Genomic DNA, 27,987 nt, shown 5'->3' with positions numbered 1-27,987 from the left:
CACCAGCACAAACACAAGCAGGCAAACGTGACACATGAGACTGGAACAGGGGCGGAGTAGACTAAAAACAGCCCTCTCGCTGCTGTCCTGAGCAGAACGCTGGAGTTGCCGTCGTCAGCAAAGGTAAGAGCGAAACTGTCCCCGTCCTGTGAGGATCCCCTCTTTCTCTCTCACTCATTTCCTCAGCTGACGAAGGAGTGATATATCCCCCTTTTTACGATACATGCCCCACGTCCGGGAGTGACCGCTGTTACATTCCTCGTCCTGCAGACGCGTTTGACGGTGTCTGGATTTCACAGAGTCCATGGAGTCGGAACCGCTGTTGACGGGGAGCGCGAGCCAGGGCTCAGTGAACTACGGCTCTCACCACGGCGGTCATTCCGACGCGGAGTCCGAGGAGCCTCCGACGACAAGAACCCCCTCCTATACGGCCGCTGTCCACGAACGTAAGTTCGCTTTAAGAGACTACCTGAGGCGAGTAAGCTCAGCTACACCTGGCAGTGGTTTCAAACTGTTGATGTGTTCAAGCTTATCGTACCGTTCACGGCGAGTGTGAGAGAACTCCTCAGACTTCGGCGGCAGAGCAAATCAAACGTTTCGCTCTTTCCAGCTTGTTTTCTCTTTTGGCTTCGTATTTCAAACTAGCATAACACACGCACAAAAACGTGGCCAAAGTTCACCTGCACTGGTTGTAGAGCCAAAAAATCCTTCCCGTTGGTGTTCAGAGAAAAGCTTTGTGAATTATGAGGCTAAAGTTGGCTTCCTATTCACCAGCTTCTTGTTCGAATTTCCCGTTCCACCTTAAATGGTGCAGCAGTTACGCTCTAACGTCTGAGGTGCAAACAGGGAACTGCAGCACCATTTAAGGCGGACCGCGTAGCTGACTTAAGCATCGTTTTATAATTCCAACAGGCCTCAGCAAGCAGACACACGTTTCCTTGTTTTTGAAAATGAGATGTTGTGTCCACTTCTGAGTTGTGGCGATAGAGTATTACCAGTTTAATAACAGAGCGACACTTTCTGTAAGAGGTCGTTTGACAAGTGAGGAACCTTTAAGCTGTCGTAAGGAGCACCGACGGCTCAAATGCAACATGGGATGAAGTAAATCTTTAGATTACGTATTGAAACTGAACCCACTGCACTTCTAGCATGTTTTCCTTGCTGTGTACTTGGATAAAGTGACCTTGATGCATATCTGGCAGAAGTTACCAAAGGTTAGAGACATTATTTGTGAATCTTTGAATCCTGATATGCTGGCTAAAGGTAGAATTACTGTCTGTGGATTAGTTCTCATTGTTACCAGTAGAGACATGCCAGGGAGGAACGCCTATTTCCATGTGGAAGTGGCTGTTCTGTCAGCAGTAATGCTTCCAGTGTGAATCTGGGGGAGGACAGTGACTCATACAGTAAGATGAGAGGGCAAAGGCTGTGTTTAACCTGTTTGTTAACTGCAGTGCATAAGCAGGCAACCCTAATCAGAATTGTGGTGGCAGCTTGTGTAGATGATTTGTCTACTCATCCTCCAGAGGCATAGTATTATCCGTGCCTGCCTTATGGAAAAGTAGCAGTTATGATTTTTGCATCAGCAGCACTGAGACGTTTGTGTTGTGTTCTGCATATTCAATGCTGTCAGAATAAAAAATTGTATCTCCAAAAAGGTAACTTAACAGAAGAAGGAAAAAACACGCTTTACTTATAATGTAAGTCAATGGAACCAAGCTTTTTTTCCAAATATATTTTGCCCATATCTGTTGGTCCATTCTTCATGAAATTTCCACACAATGTAAAAAGCAACAGGTATTTTCAAATTATGTAAAAAAAAAAAAAAACTGAAAACTGACCGCAGCGATATTTAAACCCAGCCCCCATCTGACAGATGACACAAGCAGAGCTACGTAATTTAGTTTCACTTTGAATTAATCAAACACTCTACATTCAACTTTGGCACACCGGTCAACTCTTAACCTACTGTAAAGAGAGGCACAGAAGGCAGACAGCGATGGCTTTTAGAGGAAATGTTTGCTGTATTGCATGCTCTGCTCTCTTACTGTCTTTGTGCTTGAATGCATTTCGGGAGCTCCGTTCAGCCTGGTTAACTGTAGAGTTCAGATCTTTTACCATTGGGATTTCATCATTATTCTGTGGTATATTTGCAGTTCTCTGTTGATCAGTTCATGGTTTACACTGGTTACAGCAACACCATGCCAGAGACCTGGAGTTACATCCTGTTTTGAAAGCAAAGCCTTTGATTTCAATAGGTGCTTTTGGACTTCCTGGTTGGTGATCTATACAAGCTATCCAGGAGTTCATAAAGCTCTCGGAAACCTTCTCTTACAGTGCATACTTGAAGACTTGAGACCAGTGTCTCTGAATTAAAGCATCTCCAAGGGAGACAGGACTGAAGGTCCTCCACAGCGATGTGAATTATTAACTGATATTGAACTATAGGCTGAGACAGAATATAGTCATTGAAGTTAAAGGTCGGAGCAGAGGAGATGAATATATACATACATACATACATAAATAAATAAATAAAAACTATGGTAATTTGCAGCGGCACTATAGAAGTCATCTCTCCATCTGCCTGTCTGTCTGTCTATCCAAGTTTGTTTTTCTTGTAGTCCTTTTCCCCAACTATACCAAGACATAGCATCAGGTCACTTGGCTATGTTAAGTCACCTTTATGGACTTTAAATAACTTATGGAAGTGAGCCTACAACCTATATAAATAATATTTGTTGAGGTCCAAGATTTTTACTTGGCCGTGGTGTGTGCCACACTTGCCCGTTACTTGCCCGTAATGTATTCTTTAAAAGATATTATGTAAAAGATTGTTACAATTAGCTTATCGAATATAGTACTAAAATGAGTGTTTATCAGAATAGGGTAGCATTCAAAGGTTGTAGAATTAAAATTGTTGTTAACAAATTTTTCTGTTGTTTATTCATAATTTTTTTTTTGGTAAGATGATGGAGACCTTTATATCCAGCAAGCGGTTGTGTTCATTGAGGATGCCATTCAGGTAATAGAAATAAAATCCCTAAGGCTACGTTCACATTACCAGGTTGAAGTGGCACAAATCTGATTTTTTTTTTTTTTGCCCTGATGTGACTCAGATCTGATGTTTTCAGGGCTGTGTGGACAAAAATCCGGTCTCTTCAAATCCAACCTGAGCCACTTTCATATGTGGTCCTAGATTCGTGGCCATGCGACCTTAATGTCCTCAAATCGGAATTCATGTGCTTTTTTTCCACCGCGCGTGTGCCATCATTCAGCTTTAGCCTGGCAGCAGCGCCAAACAGAAGCTAAAGCCTGTAAACAGTGGAAAAGCAGCTCATCTCACCTTTTTCACCTTCGTGTCACTCTAATAATGAAGCTGAGAGCTGATCAGAGTTAATTATCTTCACAGCGAAGCTCGTTCTGCTCGTTAAGTTGTTTGTTAATGATGCACATAATTTATTCACGTGTCATTACTGGTCAAGATGTGCACATGCAGGTCATTTCAGGACACCAGTAATGACTGATTTGAATCACTTACCTAAACCAGTGTGAACCATCGTTTCTCGAGAGATCGGATTTGAGCAATGAGGCATGTAATGTGAACGTAGCCTAAAGCTGTTTATTTTGGGTCGTTTATTTTGCTCTTTGTTGTACGTCTTTGTGGTGTGTTGATTGTGTGTTTTTCTTTACAGTATCGGTCCATCAATCACAAGGTTGATTCTGGATCTTTACGGTTATACAGATGGTACTACTCCAGGATATGTCAGTGGTAAGCAAGCAGCACAAGAAATGCAAAATTTTCCTTCTATTGTTTTTATTTCAGATGTATCTACTTGTCATCTTGGAGACACTGCTTACTTCAAAATTCAGTACTGACCTCTGAAGCCATTTATTGGTTAGATCAGGAGGACTGTTAGTGGCCAATGGTTTTATTCAGTGTTAATATTTGTTGACTGTTGACTTTAATCAGCAAATATTATCTCTCCTGCGTTTCCTTGTAAATGTAGTTTTCCCTAATCATGTAGATACTCATCACCACCAATCTCAGGTGAATTTTTGAAATGCGTTTTTTTTTTTTTTTTTTTTTTGACCACATTAACCCATTTTCTGTATGTGACGCAGGGGTCTTGGTTTCACAATTGCTGTGATCCTTGCTTTGGCCTTTGTGGAGAAACCCTCGTCTATCACTTACACGTCGGACCCTCGCTACAGGCCTACACCGTGGGAGCCCCCATGTGGGCTGACAGAGACTATAGAGATAGTCTGCCTCTTAATCTTCATCGCAGATGTTGCTGTCAAGGTGCACTTATGAAAGTATTCAATTTAATTGTAAATAAAAATTCTCAAGCAAAAATGAAGCAAAATAATTACACAGACATTTATGCACATGCATATGGTAGCACTTTGGTTATGTGGCATGCTTTTGGTGAACTTTCTGTTTCACATTCCACAGAGTTATGTGATTGGATGGGAGGAGTTCTGTATCAATAAGTGGCTGATTGGCTATGTGGTGGTAATAGCTGCATCAGTCGTTGATTGGGCAATAACTGTTAGTATGATCTGTAATGAGGTGAGTGAATCAGACAGTGCTCAAACCTTTTACATCTGATCTTTCACAAAATCTTGGTAGCATTTAACACTTCATGTTCCCTCTATGTCCAAAAGTATCCAGACAGTCCTTCTAATGAGTGAATCAAGCTGCAGTGGTGGTGTGTTGCGCTGGTCTGAGTGGATCATACACAGCAGTGCTGCTGCAATTTTTAAACACCTCAGTGTCCGTGCTGGACATAGTATAGTCCGCCAACCAAAAATATCCAGTCAACAGCGTCTTGTGGGCAGCGTCCTGTGACCACTGATGAAGGACTAGAGCCGGGGTGCACAGTACGTCGATCGTGATCTACCGGTCGATCACAATAGTAGTATGAGTAGATTGCATGGCATTAAAAAAAATAGACATCAGCCTATCATCCGTCCACGCTATAAAATTTGACACTTGATTGACATACAGGGCAGCCTGTGAAACATCTGACTTTCTGACACATGAGTCGCCGCGCATGCGCATACAATGATGTTAAGTGCTGCAAAACTCTAGCAAGCTGGTGAGTTGCCCAGTTAGCCTCCAATTTATTTCTTTTGAACTTGAGAAAGGGTTTAAAAATGAGTAAAGGAGCTGGACCAACTAAGAAGCCTAAAACTTATTTCCATACGAAGTGGGAGGAGGACTTTTTTTTTTTTTTTTTTTTTTACTATGTCATTTGCTTGAGGCTGGCTGTCAGCAACTACTGTCCGGACTATGCATCCCTGACTGATTCCGTTCAGTGCAAGTCATCAGAGTAAGGTAGGCTAATGACAAAAAAATGTACACAGTTGTATTAATAATAATAATAATAATAATAATACATTTTATTTCATGGCGCCTTTCAAAAAACCCAAGGTCACCTTACAAAACAGGAAAAAGTATTGTGCAATATGGGTTCATGCAGTTATTCAAGGTACACCAGCATACATTGTATACATAAATAAATATATGTCTTGCATTTTTATAGTAGGTAGATCATTTTGACTTAGTCATTAGATAAGTATCTCACATGACCAACAACGCAGATGTGTCTAATAGAGTGGACAGTTAGTGGACACATTGTTTAATAACTCCGGCAGCACTGCAGTGTCTGATCCACTCAAACTAGCACAACACACACTAACACACCACATCAGTGTTACTGCAGTGCTGAGAATGATCAACCACCCAAATAATACCTGCTCTTTGAGGGTCCATGGGGGTCCTGACCACTGAAGAACAGGGTAAAAGGGGTCTGCAGATTTTAAATGTGCCGGTTTGGTATGCTTGGTACCCTGCCAAGAAGGGTAACCAAATTTAATGCAGGTACTTAGTAATGGTATTGGTCACTTGACAAGAAAATTCTGCCAATGTGAGATCCTGCATTTGTAACCCAATGGTGTTGTACTGCACTGTTCAATGGAAAAAGAGCTTATCTTGCTTTAGTGGTTTGGTGGACAATATAATGTTCCCTTTTCTCTATGATCCTGCAGACCATACGAGTCAGAAGACTGATACGGCCCTTTTTTCTCTTGCAAAATTCATCCTTAATGAAGAAAACTCTAAAATGTATCAAGAGGACTCTTCCAGAGATAGCAAGGTAACAGGGTTCCATCATTAACTGACATTGTTTACTGTTTGCCAAATCCTGCTTCATATTGCACTATATTTTGTTTTTATAGTGTGATTCTGCTTCTGGCACTACACCTGTGCTTATTCACCATGATTGGTATGCTGATCTTCCCCAGATCAGAGGTAATTATGGATCGAATCATTATTTACTCTACCTTCAGTTCGCTCATATAGAGACACCCAGGCACACTTGATGTGAGTCTTGTCTGCCAATAACAATGTCATTACAGTTGTGAATGGCCAATTTCATTTTCTTGCTGCAAGTGAACATTTCCATTGTGTCCTGTCTTGTGAAAGTCAGAATACTTGATTATTTAAATAGAAATGATGAAAGTAAATGACAGTGTATAGTTTCTGCTGTCTGATGTGTCAACAGGATCCGAAGAAGAATGGAGAATGGGAGACTTACTTTAGAAACCTACCTCGAGCCTTGTCCTCTCTGCTTGTGCTGCTCACAACAGCTAATAATCCAGATGGTAAGATTTGAGTAATATTTTAAATACGGGTGAGTCGTTTATTGGGTGTCATGACAGTCATGTCAGGTGGCAGATGAATTATGTGTCGTGCCACAAAAAACTTTATTACTGTCATGTGATCAATCGTGACTATGGCTAGTTTGTCTCTGTGTTTCAAACGGAGGAAAAAGTGGGAAATTTTACTTGTAAGTCAGATTTTCTTATTCCTTCGTCTCCAAGCCAAGTGTTGAGAATGGAATGAAGTACAGTTCCTCTGGAATATGTTGCTGTATGTATTAGTGTATATTTTCCTGACCAGCAGTTTCTCTTAACACTAATATGGGTAGTAGGCCACTCAGTAGTTCAGACTGCTTTCCAGCATCTAATGGTCAGCAAGCTAGCAAAAATATCGCAGTACAAGGTGGAAAAGACGTGAAGTTTGTGAGTAAACGGACAAAATGCACCAGCAAAAGTAGTGTTATGTTTCATGTCATTCCTAAATACAATGACTTTCTTTTCAGCTGATCATTTGTGTTCAATTTGGTGGTTTAGTTTATTATTAAACTGATCTTCTCACTTATAATGTTGCCCACTCCTTTTACCACTTAGGAGGGAAAGGCACATTGGAAGGGCTGAAGAGCAGCACCCTGCCCATAGAGCTTTACCATTTTTGTCTCAAAACAGGGTCTGAAGCCCTATTTCAGTTTAGGAGTCTGAAACCGGTGTCATTTCCTCTTGAATGCATGGTTTTGTAATATTTCCCCTCCTATTTTTTCTCTCAACAGTGATGGTCCCAGCATACTCTTTGCATCGGGGTTATGCCCTGTTTTTTATACTTTTTAGTGTATGCGGTAAGTTTACCAGATTCTATTATTTATTACTACATGTAGTAACTCATTTAGTTTTATTCATCATCTTAACTGCTCATTAATCATATTTAACATCTATGTTCTTTTCTTTCAGGAACTTATATCTTGATGAATTTACTCACTGCTATCATATACAACCAGTTCAGGGGTTATCTTCTGGTAAATGTGTTTTTCAGTTTCACTTACTTCTGCTGATATTCCTTATAAATATCAGCTTGAAACATTCCCACAAACATTGCGATATATTTTTTTTAAGATGTCGGTGCAGACGTCCATAATAAGGAGGCGTCTGGGGATCCGGGCTGCATTTGAGGTGCTGTGCTGCAAGAGGCAAGGCCACAGCAGTAACTCTGAAGACCATGAGTAAGTCCCACTGTCCTCTCTGTTTGTACAGATACAGTGCACCCCAGGACTCGCTCAGCCTCCTAGCCATGATACTCAGCAAGGCTACCGGATGTACAGCTTTGAAGAAAACAAGCGTAATTAGAAAAAGATACATTAGTAAAATGCTGTACTTAATGGAGAGCAGTTCAGTTTGTTATGGGGAAAATGTTGCATGGGCTTTAAATTGAAGCCTGAGCCCACCGTGTAGACCTGATGAGGCCTGACAAGCACTGCTAAATGCTGAAGCTGCTTACATGCACTAAGTAAGAAAGATTGATGTCACAGATGCTTTACTTTTTTAGTGATAGAAAATGAACAAAAAATGTACAAACTTCTCAGAAAGCTGGCTTTCTCTTTATTTAACTGTAGTAAGACGCTCTATTCTCTGACACTTCACACTACTAGGTGCTGCAAGATGACTGCATCCATGGCAGTTGCGTTGCTGAGATGATAACTTGCCCTCCCTCCTGTTATCAGAGTTCAAAAGACTATTGAAGGCTGTACATTGTACATGACCAGTGTGCTCTTTATCTGATTTCATAACCAGGTCATAATGTTTCCACAGTGAAGATATCCCTGACTCATATGGAATTTTAAATAGTTCCCCTTTAGCAAGCTTTCTTCTCAATATTGTCCATGGTGAACGTTTAGTAAGATGGACTTTGATGCACGCATACTAGACCAGAGATGGAGAGAGTGAGAGAATGAGAGAGTGTGCATAAGATACATTTTCCGTTCTCCTCGGATATTTCATGTTGACATGTTCCTTCAAAAAAAGCAAGTCAGCTACATTATCATTAGAAAACACACTGGCCCACGAGAGGTAACATAAGAACATTTGATACCTCACTTTAAAAAGATTTCTTTATCTAAATTGCTTGTACCTTTTTGTTAACAGTTGACTGTTAAATCCAGTATATTTAAAATAAACAGGGAAACTTTTATTTTGAATCTGGTTATTAGTTCATTATATGAATTCAGAGAAAGCCTTAGTTTACTATAACTTGCATAGTGATGTTCTGAATTCGACGTTGAACGATTTTATCAGACACGATTTCATACGATTGAGACGCTGTTGTCTAGATAATAATATATGTCTACATGATAATAACACATCACATAAAAATGATCATTCCACAGTTGTTCTTTTCGTTGATATTTGTTGATTGTTCTGACAGGCAGACTTTTCTCGTGACTATAAATGTATCTCAGAATTAGGCCTGTCGCAATAATTACATTATCGACTTATCGTACGATAATTTTTTTAACCGTGATCATTTTTGCCGATGTCGATAATTGGCCATTGGGTTTCCGCGCAAATTTGTTTACATGAGAATAAACCGCAACTACGTTAGATTTCAGAAAGTCACGCAGTGCTGCCCCCTCCCCGCCCCCCCCGCAGTACACGGAGAGCGCATGCGTCAATAACAGTGCCTCCACACACACAGGTGGAGATGTGTTAGCTCGCGAACATATTCGAGGCTAATAGGACTTTCTTAAAACTAAACAGCTGCAGGAAGAACGTTTAGAGTCGTCCAGTCCAGATGGACTTTGTTTCAAAGCCACATTCCACGGCTCCGATGTGGGAGTATTTTGGCTTTAAGCCAAATGAGCGTGGAGAACCCATCAATGTGAATGAGCCGGTATGTCGACTTTGTTTCAAAACGGTGTCAACGAAAGCTGGAAATACAACTAACCTGAGGTCACATTTAAAGCACAACCATCCAGCCCAGTTTTCCGAGGTAAAAAACAAAAACTTCAGCTGGAGAGGGGTCTTCCCGAGCTGGAGAGGGGTCTTCCCGTCAGGTGGCTATTACGGATGCCTTTGCTCGGCAGTGTAAATACAAACGCGATAGCGCAAAATGGCGCACACTCACAGATAGTGTAACTCGCTATATAGCCAAAGAGATGCTGCCGTTAAATACGGTCGAAAAGCAAACCTTTATAAACATGCTGCAAAGATTTGACAAGCAGTATGAACTGCCAAAGAAAACATATATCTCCCAAATTGCCATTCCAACCTTATATAATGAAGTGAAAGATGGCATTCTGAAGGAGATTAAAGACATCTCATTTTACTCTGCCACTACAGATATGTGGTCAAGCTCAAATATGACCCCATACATGAGCTTTACAATACATTACATTACTGCAAACTGGACGCTGCAATCAAAATGTTTAGAGACCAGATTTGTGCCGGAGAACCATACTGCTGATGTCCTTGCAGAAGCCCTTCAGTCTGCTTTAGCAGCCTGGGGTTTGGATGAACATAAGATGGCCTGTATACATTGTCTTAAAGCTCCTTTGGGGAGCCCAGAAGCAAGAAAAAATTCTATAATGGCACTTTAAAATGACAATATTATCGTTTATCGCAATAATTTCTGGGACAATATATCGTTCTGAAAATTTTGTTATCGTGACAGGCCTACTCAGAATACGTACACTATATTGCCAAAAGTATTCGGTCACCCCTCAAATCATTGAATTTAGGTGTTTCAATCACTTCCATGACCACAGGTGTATAAAACCAAACACCTAGGCCTGCAGACTGCTTCTACAAACATTAGTGAAAGAATGAGTCGCTCTCAGGAGTTCAGTGAATTCCAGCATGGGAACGCCACCTGTGCAACAAATCCAGTCATGGAATTTCCTCACTACTAAATATTCCACAGTCAACTGTTAGTGGTATTATAACAAAGTGGAAGGGACGGAACGACAGCATCTCAGCCACAGAGTGGTCGGCCACATAAAAGAACAGAGCAGGGTCAGCGGATGCTGAGGCGCGTAGTGTGCAGAGATCACCAACTTTCTGCAGAGTCAATCACTACAGACCTCCAAACTACATGTGGCCTTCAAATTAGCTCAAGAACAGCGTAAAGAGCTTCATGGAATGATTTTTCAGGGTCGAGCAGCTGCATCCAAGCCTTACATCACCAAGTGCAATGCAAAGCATTGATTGCAGTGGTGTAAAGCGCTGCCACTGGACTCTAGAGCAGTTGAGGCTTTATCTGAATATGGCTTTTCTGAGGCTGCATATACTAAACTGGAAAAAGCGATTGTGGGCCAGATGTAAAGAAATGTGTTTATTAGAGATGAAACAGATTGAAAATGTAATATCACAAAATGTTATCAGTATTATCACAGTATTGTTAAAATATGCTGCAAATGATCAAAAATGAACTGATACACAACCTGAAGTCATTTCACAAAGTTTTATATTGACACCAGAAATAAAATTAGCTGCATTGTGCACTTTTTATTTGTATAAACATAAAAGTAATAACATGGTTAACAACTTACATAAATATTTGAAAACCATATCAAATATCTTTTAACATTAAAGATGGCACTGTGCGGCCATGAGAAGCTCACACAATGAAAACATAAGGGCGTGTGTTATTTTAGGACAGACAGAGTTTAATATTACTACTTACCCCCTGATAAGCTAAAATAGGCTTTCAAAATATCCTTTTTTTTACATGAAAATGACATTTTCACTGTCAAACTACCCTACCTAGAGTTTTATTACAGGGCTGAAGTCAACTTCCTATTTGCCAGGCTATTAAAATATCCTACCCAAGGTTTTATGTAGGACATTGCAACAAGGTAGCACAACTCCTCAGAGCACAGTTGCAAGCCTTGAGAGCTGAAGTGCTGTTATTTCTATTGGTAAATCTTCAGCATGTCTTGGCTCTGCTTCCATTTGCCTGCTGCCTTTGTTAAAGGAACCTGCCTTTGAAACACTGGTACTAATTTATACATAGTTTTGAGAGGAAGAGAAGATTACATGCACATCTGGCATCCTCTTGTTGCATCAGTAAATCACTGAATCTTGTGGAATATGTAATCAGCTGCATTGTCTGTGTCTTCATCCGTTTTTTGCACAGTCCTCCCTCAAATGCACATGCATGAAATGCATTTGCATCTCGCCTTGTATATAAACTGTGTGTAGGATAGTACAGCAGTTTCACGACACACTAGGAGGATGTGTCTTCTTTGTGCCTGAAACTGGCACAAAAGGCTTAGTACAACTGGGCATCAATGTTTAGTTAAAACATCATGTGCCATTTTGGAGACTATGCTAGCGGTCCTTCAGGTTAGGGAACAGTTAGGTGGGCAAATTAATTGTAATTCCTTGGTTTTGATTTTCAGTGTATGAATGGATAATGATTTGATATTTGATTTTTGGATTCATGCTTGGATATAAAGCGAGTGAAATGTAGAAATGTCTTTTCAGATGAATAGCATGGGTCAGCTTCTGATTGATGTCTACGTCCGGAAGTAAGCTGTTTGCACCACTAAGAGATGTACACATCTCGATTTCTTGTCTGTGTTTAGAGAGAGGGTGCAAGTGAACACCGTGTTGGAGGTCATGAGCAGAGTGCAGATGAAGTCTTTCTACAGACAAGCTGTCATTAAGGTGAGCCCAGAGTTTAAATCTTGATCGTTTTCCTGTATGTAGGCTCAACAAAGCTGCTCTGGAATGGGCTGTTCCATTTGTTATCTTGTTCTTTAGGCTGCTCAAGAGTTCCGTGATGGCTTTCTTGATGGCGAGGCTTTCCAGAGACTGTTTGACGAACTGGACAAGGATCGTATCAGAGAGGTAGGGATTTCCCCTTTAAACAGTCTCTGTTTTGGGGAAGTCATTATTTCATACAAAAAAACACATCTAGATACCATAATGGAAACTTTGCGTGTTGTACTTTTTCCAGGTACATCATTTATAGTGCAGAGAACTGGAAAGTCTTGGTTATGAAACACTTGGAATAAGGAGTGCGCAATATATTGTTTGTTAACTGTTAACATGAAGTTGGCCTTTACTGTACTGATATCACAGATGGCAGCAATATACAAATGACCACTGTGTGCTGTGAGTATTTTGAGTAATGGCAGCTTCAATGTAGTCCCAAATCTGAAAGTAAAATATTTCAGCAGAAATACTGTAGGCCATTTTTAAATCATGCATCAGTGCATTCTTACAATGTCACCTACAATGTCCATCACAGTTGCAATTTTTTTAATTTGACAGGGACAGTACAGATAAGCAATGTTACATAAAATACAGCTCATGTAATGTATATAGGGCATCTGGCTAAAACTAATTTGCAGGCCCTGTCCCTGGTTGGTCTTATAAAATGAAAGCAAATAAATCCAAAATAACTGTAGACACACTAAGTTTAAAACTTGCATTATTTGTGGACATATCTTATCATATATACAGATGAGCTAAAACATAATTTGCTTCATCCCAGATGTTGAACATCCAAGGCTTATCGATGCACAAGGGGCAATCCTGTCTGGTCTGAACCGACAGAAGGGCACAAATCACAGATATGTTTAATGATAGCTGTAGGAGACAAGTGTCGCAATGCATCCTGCTGCCTATGGGGCTGTGTAGACACAGATCGCTTAGAGTGACCATGCCAACCCTTGTCCACTGCTAATGCACTGTGGGGAGAAGCCGGTGGAGGGAATATGATGCTCTGCTGGAAAACCCTGTTCCGTGCGTTCATGTAGACATGTGCCACCCACCAGTTGCAGACCAGGTACACTTCTTCATGGCAGTAGTGGTCCATGATAGCAGTGGCTTCTTTCAGCAGGATAACGTGCTCTGTTGTACTGCATACCTTGGACTCATATGCCAACTGTTCTTAAGAGAAATTTCTTCTTAAAACCCATTTAAACAGTTTTCACGAAGATTCTGAGATTCACTGATTTTTTTCTAACTTGACATTTGTTCTTAAATAAGAACAGAAACTACACACAGTTAAGAGCACAAATCTGTGCACAGTTGTGCAGTTGAAAAACACATCATGAATCAATGAAACAGATTTTTTTTTTTTTTTTTTTTTAGAATCCATCTCACAAACACATTTAAGAAAAAACTTAAAATGATATTGGTGAATGAAGCCCGTTGTTCAGTAATAGTTTGAGAAACATGAAGAGTTCAAGGTGTTGTCCTGGCTTCCAAATTCCTCAGATCCCTATCGATTGAGCATCTTTGTGGTGTTCTAGAATAACAAGTCCGATCTGGGGTGACTCCACCTCACAGCTTACGGGACTTAAGAGATCTGCTGTTAACATCTTGGTCCCAGATACAGGGCATTTTTAGAGGTCTTACAGAGTCCAAAGCTAGTATTTATATATTCTAATTAGGTTTCTAATGGCACTGCATTCTCTATGTGTGCCTTTAGCTGTGAAAGCCTGACCAGAGTTGTTCTATGTACATGCATTGTATAGTTGTCATTGCTGCTCCCCAACTGGCAACTCTACATCTGCTTTGTAATAAAAATACAGAGTAGTTCCTGGACATGGTATCAGTAATTCCTTAAACTCCTTAGCTTTCTCAATTCTTTAGCATATATTATATATCCTTCCTGTTCTTTTTTAAATTATAAAACACATTTGAACTGTTTTATTCTAATATTCTGAAGGTCTGGTAATATTTATTAACCCACTGGGAAACGCTAACGATTTGCTCATTAAACAATTCTGCTGCCTTCTGTGGAGTCTTTGTTGATACATAAATGATGGTCATTTTCCTTACATTTTACACTCAGTCCCTTTCTTTTTAAAAAAGTTATTTATGTACAACCCCAATTCCAGTGAAGTTGGGATGTTGTGTAAAACAAATAAAAATTTGCAAAAAACAAAGTTTATCTGTTTGAACATTAAATATCTTGTCTTTGTAGTGTATTCAATTGAATATAGGTTGAAAAGGATTTGCAAATCATTGTATTCTGTTTTTATTTATGTTTTACACAACGTCCCAACTTCATTGGAATTGGGGTTGTAGAAGCAAAAAAGCAAAGGACCCAGAACTCAGCCTTGTGGAGTGCCCATACTTTAACTTTGAGGAGATAAATGATGTGAAGTAATTTTAACACTTTGGCTTCAACATTCCAAATATGATGTACACCAGCCTATGGATTGTTAAGAGAAGCTTCTTAAGTTTCTTTAATAGTATTTTATGATTTATAGTATTAAACACTTTCCCACTGCTTTACCTTCATCCACTAAACTTTTAATAACCTTTAATAATGTAACTGTGATTTCTTTCATAACATGCAGTCCTATTTGTTTTTGCACACCAGCACCCACCAAATCCAGAATACAGTTTGCCAATACTACAGTGGATCCAAAGTACCTGTAGTCATTACTACCTCACTGTGGTGGGAAATGTGGTAGCACTGGCAAACGTCATCTGCATCTGTGTGAGTAGCGTCTTTTTTTTTCTTTCATATTATTAAAATACAGATCCTTAGACATTTTCTAGTGTCACAGCAAACATTGGTTATGTTTTTATTTTTGAAATTGACGCAATGAAGAGAAACAGGAATTGAGCTGTAATGTTTAGTGACACCTTGTGGCTATTGTATGACACTACAAACATTATTAACAAATGGTTGAGCACTTTTTTTGTGTGTGTGTGATTGTGAACACATGTTGCTTGGCCTTTCTAATTCACACGTAGTTTTAAGTAATAAGGGGCTTTCCGAGAGACATAACAAGCAGTTGTCTTTAGGTAAGCTCTTGTCAACCGGTTGCTAAATTGCGTAAAGTGGGTATTTTCAGAGGTTTGGAACAACAGAGGTTGAGAAACTAAACACAACTGACCATTTTATGAAGTTCCTTGCTTTTGCTGGAGGCATTTGAATTATTTGTATATGAACAAGAAATTAAATCAATTTTATAGGCACGTGTCTTTATGTGTGTGCGAATAAAACTTTACACAGTGTTATTATTTAGAAAACTCTATGAACTATGTTTTGCAGACTGTCTTGGTTCTAGATTCAGAGAAGGTTGTGTCTCAGAGGGATGGCTACTACATGGAGGTAACTGACTAAATGACAACATACTGTATGTCAATAATAATTTTATGCTAAATTTAGGATTTTGTTGACAGAAAAAGAATTTCTTCAAAACATTTTTAGATGTTTTAGACAAACATCACATGCTAGAAATGATGTTAATATCCTTTTTTGTTTTTTAATCTAGGTCATAAATTGTGCTTTCATCCTGTATTACGTATTAGAGATGGTATTGAAGCTGATTGCCTTTGGTTGGAGAGGTTACCTCTCTTACAAAAATAACATCTTCGATGGGCTCTTCACTGTCCTCCTGTTGGTATGTTTCTCATATATATGTGTGTGTGTGTGTGTGTGTGTGTGTGTGTGTGTGTGTGTGTGTGTGTGTGTGTGAATGTTTTTTAAATTGTTTCTTATTGAGACAAACTGCAACAATGAAAAGCATAGAATATCTCCCTATTTTTCAAATAGGTTCTCCAAATGGCTATTTTTCTCACATACAGGATTTCCTATAAGATGTGAGTATCATTAATTTTTTAATTTACAGTATGTGCAAAACTGTATGATATAGTAATGCACTTGATCACAAAATGGACATAATGATGGTAGTGTTGTGATGACAGTGGGACATTGCGTTATGCTTTGCAATATACTAAGAACACATTATTGAATCAATAATGTGACTTAATTAAAGATCAGCTAACGTTATTTTACCTTTAATATCTCAGTTCATGATGCTCATAGTTCACAGTAAAACATGCTGATTGGTTAACAGACTGATTTTCATTATGCCAACTGTGATATATATATCTGTTAAATTTTTTAACTACATTTTCAGTTTAAAATATAGTGACTGTTCTTCTCAGGATACCAGTTCAGAGGGGCTTGTTGTCCTTGTGGGAGATGGTGCGTCTGGTCAACATGCTGATTGTCTTCCGCTTCCTTAGAATCATCCCAGAAATCAAGGTTAGGAGTAAAACCTTCAAATGAATGACTTGATCAAGTTTGTGTGTAAGAGCACCTGGGACATGTCTGTCTAGTGGTAGTGTTTTGTCACCATCTAGTGGTTAAAAATGTGGATCGTAGGTACTTAGTAAATTAAGAGCAGCCAAAGTGCTCAGCTCTTCAGCAGTTTAACCACATTTCATGTTATATATTATGGATATGATGCTTTCGTTTAAAGAGGAATTCTGCTGATTTTTAAAACATACTTATTTTTTCATTTCTGCATAATTCAGTCATTTAGACATAAACAAAGTTATGTAGTTTTTTGTAATAGTTGCTTGTAGAAAAACATATTCACTTATATTTTCTTCATAACGGTGGTTATAGGAACCAGGGTCATGATTTAGTAAGTGTGTAATGTTAATGGTGAAGTGGTGATAAATCTGGAAAATGATGTTTCTTAGGTGACTTTTTTGCCTTACTATGCCTTCCATGTACATGTCTGCAATACTGTTAATTTAAAAATGTATGTTCTATGACAAAACCTACTGAAAACTATTATAAAACAGTGTCTTTGGCATTAGGCAGCATATTTGTAAGCAATTTGTGTTGTAACTTTCTGTTAGGGAGCGTTTAGTGGTATTCACCTCTTCATATGTCTGGTTCCCATCACCACCACAGTGAAGAATTCTGACTCAGTGTTTCTCTAGAATGGACTATTTCACATCATCTCTGAATGAAAATCTGAATGACTTTCATTATATCTTAACCCATTTTTATTTTGCTGAAAATTTGTAAAAACCGCCGACCCATCCAGGGTGTGTCTTGCCTTCTGGCCAGTAACTGCTGGGATGGGCTCCAGCAACCCCCGCAACCCATGAGGATGAGCGGTTTAGAAGATGTGTATGTGTGTGTATGTGTGTGTATGTGTGTGTGTGTGTGTGTGTGTGTTGAAAAAAAATAGAATTTTCCTTTAAGTTCTATGGTATGATGTGTTCTTTGAACCATCATATTGCTGCTGTTGGGAAAAAATCTCCATTTTTGTCATTTTTCAGTTTTTGACATAATTTAAAAATACCTGTGGTTCTTTACATTGTGTGTAAATTTTAAGATAAATGGACCACGAGGAACGGCCCAGAATTACATGGAAAAAGTTCTGATTCCATTGACGTACATTACAAGTAAAGTTTTTTTCAGTCTCCTGTAAAGTTACCATTTTGGAGATATGAGGTTTTGTTCTGACAACAGCAATATATATTTTTGTAATTTGCATAATACTACTGGTACTACTATAATTACTAGTCCTACTACTAATAATAATATTATACTTTTAATTTGCATTTTTCTTCTGTTTGTAGTTGATGGCTCTGGTGGCCAGTACTCTTGTGGACCTTGTGAAAAACCTGCGGGCTTTTGCTGGCATTCTGGTGGTGAGTGACCTCAGATAGCAAAGGCAATGCTTTAATGCCGTCGGGGGTCAGCAGTGACTGTTTAAGGCTCCAGTCTTCACACATATGACTCCCCTCTGTTCTGTGATGTAGGTGGTGTACTATGTGTATGCAGTTATTGGTATCTGGCTATTTCATGGAGCTATTCCCCCTCCAGGAGGCTCAAGGTACAGTCTAAGTAATACACTGGTTGGAAACAGTTACTGTGTCATGTATCATAATACATATCTGAGCTACAACCCATGTGTTTTAGTTCTCTTCTAAACGTTTAAAGGGAATTCTCCTTTTTTCCCCCCTGAAATTTCAGAAGAAGGTAATTCAGAATGGTTTCATGTGAAATGCGCCATTCTAGAGAAACCTGTCAATGGTTACCAGACGTCTGAAGAGTTCAGTGCCTCTAATAGCTACCTCACAGAAAGTTATTGTGTGAAGTGGTTACAGAAATGTTTCCCTAATTCCTGAAATGTAGTTTTTTGGTAGTTGCGAGAAGCTTTTGGCCTAAAAGATATTTTTAAAAAACCATTAACTGTAGAGACAAGGTGTTTTAAGGCAAAATCATACCCCAAGAAAACATGTGGCACTTTTTTTTACCTTTATCTGCATTACACTGCATTACATATAAAATAAAGTATTACATAAAAAGACAGAAGTAGGTTCACTGGTCATTTTGGGTAATAAAAAAGGCTATATTTGGTTTGCAGACATTACAATCCCCGGATCCTGTCACCGCCACTGTAAAATTAAAAAAAAATCTGTCAGTGAGTTTCTGTAAAGTGCACCATCTAGCATCAAAACACTTTTCAATGATTTGAAATTCTCCTTAAATGATGAACTGCCAAAACACAATCATGAAAAAGCCAAATGAAATGCAACCAGACACTGTAGACCTTAGACAGACAGTACAAGAAGTGGTTTTTAGATGCATTAGAGATAGAGCTGAGGGCATGAACAGTGCAGTACGCTGTCTGTTCAAAAGTTTGTGAACACCTGCTCATCTGACATCTCTTACTATTTTAAGGGTGTTAATGGGGCCTTTGTCCCAGTAACAGCTTGTACTCTTTTGAGAAGACTTTACTTTAAATATAGCATTGTTGTGAGGATTTGATTGCATTCAGCCACAAGAGTGTTAGTGACGTCAGGTACTGATGTTGAATGACTGGTTCCAGATCACAAATGCCACTCCAACTCACAGGTTTTGGACAAATACTGAATGGAGCTCTACCACTCTAAAGAATGCAATTCCACTGCTTCACAGCCCAATGCTGACACGATTTATACATGCAAAGGTTTACAGATTTGTACAGAGCTTTTCAGTTTATAAGATTAATGACTGCATACATGTCCCGTCACCTTTTCCACCAGAAGCAAAAAGCTGCAGCCATTTATTTTTTTCTCTCGCCTTTATATAAAGTACATAATTGCAAAGATCAAAATTTCTTTGGCAGCATCGATACAGAACAGATTTCTGTCTGTCTGCATTATCTGGTCATTATCCAGATATGAGATGCGTGAATCTACCAACAGAGAACATAAGTACATGCTGTACATTTTATTAACAGTGTTGTCTGAAAGACTCTTATGTGGTGCTTTTACCAGTCGTTCCTGACTGAGGCTTTAACATCTAATACTGCTGTGGCTTGTAACCATGTGAGTGGTCTTGAATCCAGCACATTTATATATTTCAATTATGTATATCCTCCTGTAGTATGGGCTCCAATTCAAGTACCGAGAACAGTACATCCAACATTACCATGGAATGTGGCTCCTATGAACAGCTGGAGTACTGGCCAAACAACTTTGATGACTTTGCTGTAAGTATAGCAGCATGAGATCAGATAATGAACTAATACAGACTGGGATAGTGAGGTTAAAAAGAAGGTGAGAAGACAAATCAGAGGACGTATTGTTTTTGTAAAGTTTAATTTACATTAATTGTTATGTATATAATTCTGTAGTTGAAATATTCTTTGTTCTATAAACATTGATATTTTATGCATTAACAGATTTGAGTGTTCTTGCTGATCAGTATTTTTTTCCCTCTTTTTCTTCAGTCATCACTAGTTCTTCTCTATGACGTCATGGTGGTGAATAACTGGCAGGTCTTCATGGACGCTTATACTAGATACACTACTGAGTAAGGCAACAGCTCAGAAGCGTAGCGGTTTTACTTTTATGGTCTTTGCAACATTATAGTTAACTTTGTCTCTGCAAACCTGTAATGACCATGACTCTGCTTGTCGTAGGTGGTCAAAAGTGTATTTTGTGTCATGGTGGCTCACCTCTTCTGTCATGTGGGTCAACCTGTTTGTGGCACTCATTTTAGAGGTAAGATAATATTGGCTGCTATGAATGCTATTTTATAAAGAATACATTTTCATTTTATTTTGTTTTTAGGTCTACAAACGCAATGCAGAACAATGCTGTTGCCATTTTTGAAGCACTTAAAACTGACTTAGGCTTTGTCACGTTATTAATATTGTTTATAATTAGGGCGGTCATGATAGCGCCAATAAACTTGAATAACTGATTAATAAAGACAGTCAGCAGTTAGAATTTAGCACTTCAGTGCATCAGAAATGATTACTTAGCAGTTTGCATCAGTTTCCTATACTGTAAGAAACTGAGCCTGATTAGCGCACTCATCTATATACTTTTTTTTCTCCCACAGTGTGTTTATATATACAGTACTGTGCGAAAGTTTCAAGCATCTATGCAAATTTTAAATAACTTACCTGAGCAGTGAGTTTATCACAATATACATTAGAATAAAGTCATATTCATAATACAAACAAACATAAAAACAATAAAAAGTAACAAAAATTTCTTGGGTCCATATTTTTCCTTGACACCTTCACAGCCACCACAGAGACTTAATATCATCAGTTACATCATGAGCACAATTTAATGAAACACTGATTGGTCAAACCAGGAGTTGCTTTCTACCTACATATAATACTGGGCTTCCTCGAGGAGAGGTTTGAAAATGGTTTAAACAAACACACTAACATCCATAAAGTCACTGTGTGTATGTGTATGTGTATGTGTGTGTGTGTGTGTGTGTGTGTGTGTGTGTATGTATGTGTGTATATATATATATATATATATATATATATATATATATATATATATATATATATTGTTATTAATGAATATTCTATACATTTTGTTTATTCAAATATTAACACTTTCATTAGCACATAAACACAAACTACACAAATAAATAGATTTTGAAAATGTGTCTTAGATGCCTAAGACTTTCGCACAGTACTGTATTGCAATAACATTTTATTAAGGCTCCTAGTTCATCTTTTTATATTCATTTGTATTGTTTGCGTTTCTTTAAGAGAATTAATCTTCTGAGTAATCACTTTATTGTTTAATGTTCCAGAACTTCACCTACAAATGGGACAAGTGTCATGCATTAAGTGTATCTGATGTGGAAAGGACACGCTATGAGACCACAGTACAGCGAATGTTCAGGTAGGTTCCTATGGATTTTATCGCTGCTGTCAGGGTACCCTGTGTCGTGTGTGTCAGATTCTAGTCCTGGCAGGCCGAAACACTGCAGATTTTCACACTACATTTTATCTAACACACTAGAGTCAGTTCACCTGCTAATTAGCAAGGCCTTCATGCAATAAATTTTGATTGAAAAAGCTAATCTCTGCAGAACTGTGGCCTGGAAGGACCACAGTTTGCCATCCCTGGACTTTTGCATCTGTTGCAGTTTCTGTCCTGTGCTTGACAGTTACTTTGTCTGAGCATGATTTATACAATTTACTTCACTATGGATTTTATGTGCCCTCTTATTCTGAGGTATATTTGCAGGCTCTCAGGCTGCTTTCGCATTATGGCTAATACTGGCTAAAGTTTTTGCTGGAGGCTGTTATGCATGATACTGTTTTTGTGCTTGAATCATTCATATGTGATCTGATTTACCTAAAGAGAGAAATCTTTGGCATTGCCACCTGTAACTGAGGTACAATGTGATTTCAAACATATGTCTATACACCGATCAGGCATAACATTATGACCACCTCCTTGTTTCTACGCTCATTGTTCATTTTATCAGTTCCACTTACTGTATAGGTAGACTGTATGTTTTTAAACACTGTGTCCACTCACTGTCCACTCTATTAGACACACCTGAGTTGTTGGTCTAGCCTGTAGATGTAATGTCAGAGATGATGGCTCATCTCTTGCTGTACAGTAAGAGCTAATCATCAGTGGTCACCAGGCGCTTCCCACAGGATGCTGTTGACTGGATATTTTTGGTTGGTGGACTATTCTCAGTCCAGCAGTGACACTCAGACCAGCGCAACACACCACCACCACCACCACCACATCAGTGTTACTGCAGTGCTGAGAATGATCCACCACCAAAATAGCACTTGCTCTTTGGGCAATGCTCCATGGGGGTCCTGACCACTGAAGAACAGGGTAAAAGGGGGCTAACAAAGTATCAGAGAAACAGATGGACTACAGTCTGTAACTTTAGAACTACAAAGTGTGCCTATACAGTAAGTGGAGCTGACAAAATAGACAAATGAGCGTAGAAACAAGGAGGTGGTCATAATGTTATGCCTGATTGGTGTATATCTTAATGTACATACAACACATCTAAATATATTGATTGTTCAGAGATGTTTAGTGGCAGGTTGCTATTGTTTAGGCTCAGAATATCTGCTAAATAACCATAAGCAAGTGTAAGATTAACATATAACACAGTGATTCATTGCCTATTTAATTGAGTTAATTTTAGCCTTTAGTTTTAGTAATTAAATCTGAAAGCAAAGCAGCTGCCTGTTTGCAGTTTATCTAGTCAAAAATGATGCATAGAAAGCCTCTTTGAAATCATTTTGTCCTTGCGTTAAGGCATCAGTAATTGAGATGGAATGGCTTTCTTACATGTTGCACTTTCACTGGCATCTTATTCATCACTGCGCTTGCTTGTTTACGCAAATGAAGGCCGTTGATTTAGTCTCCTTTTGGCTGTTTTGTTTGTTGGACTGACTATTGACCACTGATTTTCCTGATTCTATGAGACAAGAAACTGTTTCCAATCCCAACATGCCTAAGACACTTTCACTCACGCTGTAATGTCTTGTCGTCTTAGTTACCTCATCCTATAACATCAAGTGATATAACCACCTTTATATTCTCACACCTCCCACTTCCTCCTCAGAGAGCATGTCCAAGAGCCGACTCAGGAGGAGTTACTGGTCCAACTTCAGCAACACCCCCATCTCCACCTCATTCGGTGACCCTAAGCCCCACCACACAGCCACAACTACATGTGCCAAATACTCCAGCTCTCCACCATATCCCACTCACGGATGCACGTTTACATTTCAACCGTGGCCGTGTTGGGAAGTGTAGTGTTTGTACCCATTATGGGTAAAGACTGCTGTTGTGAATTTCATCTTGATGTCTTTAAGTGGCCTTGATGCTGTCATATGCTGCTGGGTTTTCATTTTCATGTGACTTGTTTTGTGTTGAACACAGGACTGAAATTATGAGACATGCTAATACCTTGCAGGCACTTTTTTGTGTGTTTTTATTTATTTATTTTTTTAATGCTTTTAGGATAAAATCTGTTTGACCTTTTCATTTTGGCTCAGTGTCCAGGGCCAGTTCAATGTGAAATGAGCCAATTTAGAATTTTCTGAGATTTTGTAGGCAGATTAAGTTTTAATACCATACAATTCAGTGTGGCGCAGGTTTACCCAAACTAAGGAAATGACTTCTTGATGTTTGTCAAGCAGAGTATAATGTCATTACATGGTCAGCTTGAGTTCACATCCTACTGACAAGCAGAATGCTAGGAGCAGCTTTTGGCTCCATGCAGGCAAACAGCATCTAACAATTACACAGCAACAGCATGCTGCTGTATCACTGCTGAGAGGTGAATAACTCAGCATCTCTTTTGCAGAGCAGCTCTGTAAAAGTACATGTTTAAATGCTTGTGAAGGGACTTTAACCTGGATCTTTTGCACATTAATGTTACCATGCTGTTATATAAGTGGCCATGGCCTCAGAAAAGCAGATGTTTTTTAGTGTAAGTTGTATGATGTCTAGGGAGGAAACACTGACCTGCATGTAGTTTCCCTGCTCCTGCCCACTTTGGCCAAGCCAACATTAGCTTTTAGAAAAGGAGTAAAGCAGTGGGTGGTGTGCTGATGACCCTGCTAATCCATTCCCAGATAACAGTGAATAGCATACCATGCAGTGTAAAAGTAGTGGAATGCAAAACGAGCCTTAAATCTTTTTTTTTTTTTTTTTTTTTTTTAAACAAAATATTTATAACTGCTTGGTTGCCAATTCGTTAATGAGCAATTCATTACTTTTACTTCTCCGTCCTTGGCAGATTTTTAGCCAAACTCAAATGTAAGCTCTGAAATATATATAACTTCAGAAAAAGAACCACTGTGAGTGATTGCTTGACATAGATGTTGATCTGACAGGTGTAATATGTCAATGTAGCTTGTGTTTACACTGTAGGCTATTACATAATCAGACCTTTTTCAACAAATAATGTCGAACAGCTGGCCCCTGTTTTGGAACACAGTTGCATTTCTACAGTTGAGGCTGGAATGAAAAGGAAAAGAGCTTTTACTTCCTTTCTACAGAGGTGCCATTAGTTTGTTTGGTGAGTCTGTGTGAATGTAAATAAGATTTTAATGCAATTTCTTTTTTATTTTTTAGCTAAAAAGTCAGTATGGATATACTCATTAATTGTAATGCCTTTATGACTTTCTTTGAAGACTGTAATATACCTGGTATATGTCTTTGATGCCATCACATGATTGACATTGTCATGAAATACTTTAACTAAAATTTGATTCCTGTAACAACTGGTTTAATTTGTCTGTTGTGGTTCCATCTTTTATCCTTACACTTTTCTATCCAACCGACTCACATAAGAGTTTGTCTCACTCTGGTTGCAGTACATGCATACATTAGACTTCTGTCTTAACTATTGTATGTATGTATTTGTATGTATTTAACTATTATACACCGATCAGGCATAACATTATGACTCATTTCTACGCTCATTGTCTATTTTATCAGCTCCACTTACTATATAGGTGCACTTTGTAGTTCTACAGTTACAGACTGTAGTCCATCTGTTTCTCTACATACTTTGTTATCCCCCTTTTACACCTGATTGGTGTATATTATAACTATTTCATTACATGAAGTCTGCCATCTTATGGATGCTCTGATAAGCCCAGCATAGTGAACCACAGGCAGCCTAGTCCCCAAGACAGATTAAACATTGACTATTACAATTGAGTCAACCGGAAATCAAAGCTGACCTTTTTTTTTACCTTTTAAGCATAATAGTTTTCCCATAATCTATCAAAATGGAATTGCTTTTGCCCACATCTTCTGATTTCTGATTAGCATTATTATTATTATTATTATTATTATATTGCAAATCATGACATGATTTATAGTTATTCAAAAAGCAGAAAATATTAATGTAATTGCTTAACATTTTGTTTCAGTTTAAACCCCTATTTTGTCATCATGATATTTAGTGTTTTATGGCAGGTGGGAAATTACTGAATGTTTGTTTTTTGTTTATGCTGAAAAGTGGTTTGCCCCAGCAGCGCAGAAAAGCTGCCATTCAAAACAGCTGATGGCAAAACGGTATAATTACACCAAATATTGTGACAATAAGCTTGTGTATTTTAAATAGGACATTTCCTACCATGTATTATAGTGCAATCCACTTATGTCCCTCACCTCACCCCGTTTTCATTACAGTTGACTTAGAGGACTAAACACACAAACACACCATCTCGCATGGGGCATATTTACCCAAAACAGTCTGTGGTTGACAGCCTGACATCCTGAGGGGCACACATCAAAGTGCCTCTTCCACCCTAGCCCCGGTGTGCATGCCAGTTCCCGCTATCATAAATTCCCCTTTGTACACAAACACAAACAGGAGGAGCAGTTGGGGGTTGAGTGCCTCGTCCAAGGGCACCTCAGTCACGTCCTGCCGGCTCAGGGAGTCGAACCGGCCACCTTCTGGTCGCAAGGCTGGTTCCCTAACCTCCAGCCCACGACTGCCCCCAGTTAGGCAGTCAGGATGCTTTATATAGATAATGCAGATTGAATACCATCCAACATAGTTAAATATTCATTATTTTTTATCCAAATTGTATTACATTTACATTTATTGGTGTAAGTGAATGTCCTGTTTGTGCACTGAAGGGTTTTGTGATTAAAAGTGCAGAAAGCTCACTCCTCTGCCTCCCTGTGCTCTGACAAGTACTCCAGAGTGAACCACTGCTAGAATATAGTTTTAGAAGCACCCTCAGCATTATTTACTGATTATTCTTGTAGTCTTAAAATGTGAAACAAAAATGAAGGCATGGTTTAATGGAGAGAAAAAAGCCGTAATCATAATCTACTGTGCTGAGTCATTATATTGTATTATATCATGATGTGTGTGTTGTGATAGGACAGCCGTGTCAGAGTGTAGGTTTTATTGAAATTTACTTAAGCTGATGTTTTTTTTTTTGTTTTTTTTTTTTGTGTGTGTGTTAAATGTTTTGTCATGTGTTATATGAAGCTTTCATTCCTCTCCAATGCAGACACATTGACAACATTTTATTTCTATAGTGATACATACAAGAAAAAATATAATAGAGGCTGAAGAAATTCAAATTTATTATAAAATAGTATTATGGTGGTAAGCTTAACATAAACATTAGTAATAATTTAGAATTGTATAAGAAAATGACAGATTCAATTAAAAGATAAATACCACAAGATGTAGTTTTAATGAACAGCTATGTTAAAGAGATGTTTTTAGAAGCTTCTTAAAAGTGAGTTTCTGTCGAAGTTGACTGTCTAATTAAAGGTGAACTGAGCTCCACAGTTTGGAAGCAGAATAACTGAACGAGTCTCTTCACGTTTTCTGTATTTGCAGAAGGTCAGTATCTACAGATCTTAGATTACGTGCAAGTAGATAAACAGACAGACACTCTGTGATGTTAGTGGTGTTTTAAGGTCATTTTGAGCTTTAAAAAGTAGGAGAACTTTAAATCTATCCTGGATGATATAGGTAGCCATTGCAGTTCTTTTAAAATGGGAGTGATTTGATCTCGGTGTTGTTTTTGTTAGGATGCTGATGCATTTTGTATGAGTTGGACAGCATGTATTGTTTTCTTAGGAAGTCCAGTAAGAAGATCATTACAGTGATCAACTCTGCTTGTAACAAATGTATGAACAAGTTTCTTTGCGTCGCTCTGAGACAGTAAAGGCCAAACTGTAGTGGTATTTCTCAAACGGTAAAAGCTACTTTAGTGCAGTGGTGGACAAAGTACACAAATCATGTACTTGAGTTAAAGTAGAGATACCAAAGGTAAAATATTACTCCAGTAAAAGTAAACATTCCTCCCTTTAGACCTCCACTTGAGTAAAAGTACAAAATTATTTGCCTTCAAATGTACTTAAGTATCAAAAGTAAAAGATTAATTATGGCTCTAATGTCCTGTTATCATTTTTATAAGACTCGCTTCATGAACTCATTTTAGGTGAAAATCCTCCAGTGTCACTGTTAACACCAGTATTTTAAAAGAAGGTCATTAATTAGTGACACTGATGTCTATTAAAATGATCAAAAGCACAAAACACTAAAGGTAAACAGTTTCCATCAGGACGAACCGAGTGCCTCTGAAATCACTTTTTACGAATTTACTATAAAATGAAATCGTGTTTGTATAAATTCCGAAAAAAGACGCGTCATCCACGACTGCATATGTGTACATACTTATATGTGGTCTATTTACGCAAAGTTTGGTTAGTTCATCCCTGCGACCCTGAGGGAGAAGCGGCTTAGAAAATGGATGGATGGATGGATGGATGGAT

The 27,987-nt window shown here is 38.5% G+C and overlaps 1 protein-coding gene across 2 annotated transcripts; it reads left to right on the top strand.

Annotated features, from left to right (window-relative positions):
- Nucleotides 1-42: 42 nt before the first annotated feature.
- On the top strand, nt 43-24,958 carry tpcn2 (two pore segment channel 2). Of its 2 annotated transcripts, none has more exons than XM_017709786.2 (26): nt 43-123; nt 300-446; nt 2,967-3,022; nt 3,693-3,769; nt 4,123-4,300; nt 4,454-4,570; nt 6,052-6,158; nt 6,241-6,313; nt 6,567-6,666; nt 7,431-7,496; nt 7,609-7,673; nt 7,771-7,877; nt 12,237-12,318; nt 12,415-12,501; nt 14,993-15,112; nt 15,674-15,733; nt 15,897-16,025; nt 16,178-16,224; nt 16,573-16,672; nt 18,010-18,081; nt 18,193-18,266; nt 19,805-19,910; nt 20,151-20,233; nt 20,343-20,424; nt 21,488-21,579; nt 23,285-24,958. In XM_017709786.2, exons 2-26 carry the CDS (start codon nt 305-307, stop codon nt 23,361-23,363), a joined length of 2,301 nt encoding a protein of 766 aa, XP_017565275.2. In that variant the 5' UTR covers nt 43-123; nt 300-304; the 3' UTR covers nt 23,364-24,958. The 2 variants fall into 2 exon arrangements, with proteins under 2 accessions (XP_017565275.2, XP_017565273.2); XM_017709784.2 differs by having other exon boundaries at nt 49-123; nt 271-446.
- Nucleotides 24,959-27,987: the final 3,029 nt, after the last annotated feature.

The sequence above is a fragment of the Pygocentrus nattereri genome, chromosome 15 (genome assembly GCF_015220715.1).
Source record: "Pygocentrus nattereri isolate fPygNat1 chromosome 15, fPygNat1.pri, whole genome shotgun sequence".
NCBI lineage: Eukaryota > Metazoa > Chordata > Actinopteri > Characiformes > Serrasalmidae > Pygocentrus > Pygocentrus nattereri.
Note: the sequence above shows the minus strand (reverse complement) of the source record. Positions and strands in the feature narration are given on the sequence as shown.